We start from the raw sequence: 4,481 nt of genomic DNA on the forward strand, positions 1-4,481 counted from the left end.
GAGTAGTTCATCTGTTAATATCACATGCACTTTTTTGTTTGTTGTCTTTTTTAGTTTGTTACTCAGACGCAGTCAGTGCTGCATGAGACAAAAAAGTAATATAGCCAAAATAACCGCATAGCCGCTCTTTAGTGTAGATGCATGTTGATTTTATCAGACGATGCCTCGATTATAAATGAGAGAGACTCCTGGTTAACATGTATTAAAAGGGGTCGTATTTAGTCACTATTTAAGGTGGTATTTTTTGACAATATTCACTCACCATGACAGTAAAATAGGGCATTCTAAGTCAATATACTGCAGTATTTCCTCTCTCAATCAGTAGAAAATATGGTTAACACCCGGTCATGCATGAAAAAAAAAATACCGTCATGTACCGTGAAAACAGAATAATTTTAAAAAATACTGTGATATACATTTTTGGTCATACCGTCCAGCACTATATATACACGCCACTGTTCGAACGATTGGGGTCAGTACGATTTTTCAAAAACAACGTTTTTGAATCCACTAGTAAGTTAGTAAGCACTAGTTGGCAACAGTTGTACTGTTTAATATTTTGTGTAAAGTGTAAAACATTTTTGAGGAGAAAGTTCAGAGAACAGCATTCATTTGAAACAAAACTTTTAAACCATTAAATGCATCCTTGCTGAATAAATATATTTATTTTAAAAAATCTAACTTTTTAGTTGTAGCCTATATGAGATATAGTATGTGATGGTTAAACAAACTGTACAAAGCATCTATGCAATTAAAAACCACTATAGGTCAAATACTCAGAACCAAAACCCCACCATTAACCACCTGGTTATAAGGTTAAGTTATAAGATCACATAAAGGTGAAATTCTCATATATTCAACTCAATGATATCTCTTACATTTGGCATTATCATAAGTCTACAATTAAAATAAGTTCAGTACAGCATTCATGCCTCGCTTAAACAAGTCTGACCAGACTTAACTACTGTAAAGTCTTGTCACCACAGACTTCCATTTGTATTCCCATATAAGGTCTGGAGAACAAAAGCTTTCTAGGAAATATCGATCTAACAAATGAAAGCAAACTTTGTGAAGTTGACGAGGCCTTTGTTGACACACGGAGACACTTACAGCACAATATGTATTCTTGTTTTTGAATTTAAGTGGCATTTATTGAACACTTTTATCCAAAGCGATAAAAGCTATTTCTTCCATGTAAAGTATTTTTTTAGCTTTAGAAATCACAAGAAAAATTATATTTTTTAGATTGAATGGTTTCCATTCATGTGGTGTTGTGCTGGGTAGCTCACCGTTTAAATTCATTGGCCCAGTGATCGTTCCCCACATAAGCATCAAATATGGTCTGATATAACTACAAAATTCTACAAATTGGTCTTCATGTTAACCTTCTTCAATTATTCAAGAGAAACAAAAGAATGCAGAATGCAGAGAAAACAGAACAGAATGCAGAGAAAACAGAACAATGCTGGGTGAAAAAACAAGGGTGATCAGACTAAAATCTGAGGTTGATGAATCACTGACCACATTGCATGTACAGTAAGTGTGGCTCAGTCATACCTATTCATTCCCATAATAAGCCTTAAACTACTATTACATAACATAAAAGTATCTCTTACAGCAAATCATAAATCCAACAGCTCGCAGCTACAGTTTTTTTTTTTTTTTTTTAGAAAAGATTCAATCTGACACACCATACATGCATCAACAACTCCAGTAAATGGTAGACTCCCAAGGATCAGAGCTAGAAGTCTTATCAAATGGAGAAAGGAACAGACCGATTAGGAAGCAGAGGAAGAGAAGGTTGTTGCCCACCTTTGTTCTGAGCGATCTTCACCCCAACACAAGGCTCCTCTTCCTCAGATTGTTTGGAGGGAAAGCAGCTGGGGTTGCCAGCTTTATCTGAAAGACACCAAGAGATATATTTAATTAGTTTTATTCTCTGTACTTCTTTTGGTAGTTTCCAGAAGGTATTTTGAGCCGTTTTCATGATCCTAAATTATGTAGATACAGATGGAAACTGAGGGGGATAAAGATACTGAGAAACACGTGGGTGGGTTAAAAATAAGAGCAGGAAGAGATCTGCAAAAATTTGTACCAAATGGTAAATGACACTAAACCATTGGTATTAATAAAGAGTTGGTCCTGCTATCAGCCTCCATTCTTCTGGAAAGACTTTTCATTAGATGTTGGAAGATGCCTTGAGGATTTGATCCCATTTAGACATTTTCATCCCAAAGGTGTTCAACGGAGTTCAAGTCTGGCTTTTCAGCAGGCCAGGTCTTTAACACAAGACTCAGTAAATGATTTTGATATGAACCTTGCTTATTGCACACAGCACTGTCCTGTTGGAATACAAAAGGACCTTTTGCAAAATATACAAAGTTGGAATTTTAAAATAATGTACGATTGCAAAAACAAATCAAATTAAATAAAGACTTTTTAAAATTGAAATGATTTAAATTACATAAATTATACAAATTATATCATTTATATATAATTTATACAAAGTTGGGAGCTTAAAATAATGTCACAATACAAAATAAATAAACAAAATAGGCCTAAATAATTACAATTATACAATTTATTCAAAGTTAGAAGTGTAAATTAATGCCACAATAAACAAACACAATGAATAGGCTTAATTTAATTATATGACAAATTAGAATTTATACAGATTTTAATCTTAAAATTTCACAATGCAAACTAAATAAATAAAAATACACCTCATTTAATTATATGAAATTCTATAGGCTAATGCATACGAAGTTGAAAGCTTCAAATGATGCAAAATTAATAATGCAAAGTAATTAAATAAATAATCATAATCTGTATGCAAAATATAATTTTTCCCTTAAAAGTGAAAACATAAAACTGTACTATGCATAATAGTATGACTGCAGAACAACTGCAGTAGATATATGTCTTTTGGATGATAAAAACAGCAGAAGGAGCAGAAGGTCTGTGTGTGAATAGAGAGGATGAGAGTATATTAATCCAGCGTTTGTAGCAAAACAAAAGAAAAGTAAATCTCCAGAGACTCACCAGTAATTAATTCTGCTGTAATATCTAGGGCATGTGAGAGCTGTGTTAATGTACTCTATTTCTAACACACATAAATGATGAAAGCCAATCGGTAAACAAGTGGCATGTGGTTGCCAATTGTACACACATGTGTGCATGAAGGCACACACTGACACACATGCAGCTTATAAAGCGCACAGCTGAAAATATAAGACCACACTAATAAGGTAACGCTACTGAGAGAAAACTAAAGAGAATGGGGAAGTAAAGAGAGAGAAAACGCAGTGATGAATGATAGATAACTCACTGAATAAAGTGAGAAGTGACAAAACAGTCAGTCAGTTCAACAAACAGTGAAACAAGTTTAAAGTAAGTTACATTTTGAGCGGGACAGGGTGTGTTTGTGTTTTATCCCGGACGTGAGATTAAAGCAAGGCTTTTTCCTCGTACCATCTGGAGCCCTTGTGACAGAAGGAGCTGGTGTCCCCCGCACACTCGAACGTGCACACATGCTCACATAATAGCCATTTAAAATAGCAGCTTTACAAAAAACACATTCTGTAAGCTAACACAACAACCACAACAAACAAACAAAGAGGGGGCTGGTGGGACCCTATATAAAACCTTTTTAATGAGCTATTCTCAACAAACACTGCAAAATGCGTTACTAGGACGTATAGAGCTGGATAACCATGCATAGATGTTTCCATGACACCTCAGTTAATCCGTTTCCTCGTATAGAAACACAAAATACAGCCATCTTTCATCTGAACACAAAGGAAAATAGCAACGACATGTTTTATGAGATTATTTATGATCCTGTGTAGCATGTAATTTAGCTTTTATGTGGAGCCCTTGTTAGAGCATTAGAGGAGATGCGCCATGAATCATGTTCACAGTCGAGTGGCCATTATAATTGTAAATATTGTGGTTTCCAATAGGCAGTGAATTATGGATCTGGTCGATGCAAGCATAAATACTTCCCTTAATCAGGCTCAATCAATTTCCAGTATGTACGCATGCATTTAATGTATTTGTAACCAACAGAACACTAAACTGAATTATGATGCATGGAAGCAATGGTTCATCACATCGCATCGATTTAATATTGACACAATAAACTAAGACAGCCAAAACCTTATAAATATAGTAGTCAATTTCTACCAAAATACAACTGTCATTACTACTTATTATTTGATGATACCGAGGATTAATACAATTTACCACCGCTTTATTGTAGAAATAATCAATATTATTAATAAACGCAGTATTAATAACTGACCACAAACTGCAGCTTCTTATCTGTGCAAGCCATATTTCATCCAAACATCAAAAAGAAAAACATTACTAGTACAATGATTATTTTTTCTCAGTTGGCCTTAAATAAATACTATGATCTATAAAAATCATTTAATTATTTATTTATTACAATCATGAGAATTTGGGGGAAATATGCTTAT

General features: G+C 34.1%; 1 protein-coding gene across 1 annotated transcript in view; it reads right to left on the reverse strand.

Annotated features, from left to right (window-relative positions):
• The window catches only part of LOC107559800 (FYVE, RhoGEF and PH domain-containing protein 4-like), a 38,060-nt gene that overhangs the window by 32,938 nt on the left and 641 nt on the right, over positions 1-4,481 (reverse strand). The window contains exon 2 of the mRNA XM_016243771.1: positions 1,813-1,899. Within this exon, the coding sequence (XP_016099257.1) occupies positions 1,813-1,899 (87 nt within the window). The remainder of the gene's footprint in view (positions 1-1,812; positions 1,900-4,481) is intronic.

Source organism: Sinocyclocheilus grahami, unplaced genomic scaffold (genome assembly GCF_001515645.1).
Source record: "Sinocyclocheilus grahami isolate Dianchi unplaced genomic scaffold, SAMN03320097.WGS_v1.1 scaffold22.1, whole genome shotgun sequence".
NCBI lineage: Eukaryota > Metazoa > Chordata > Actinopteri > Cypriniformes > Cyprinidae > Sinocyclocheilus > Sinocyclocheilus grahami.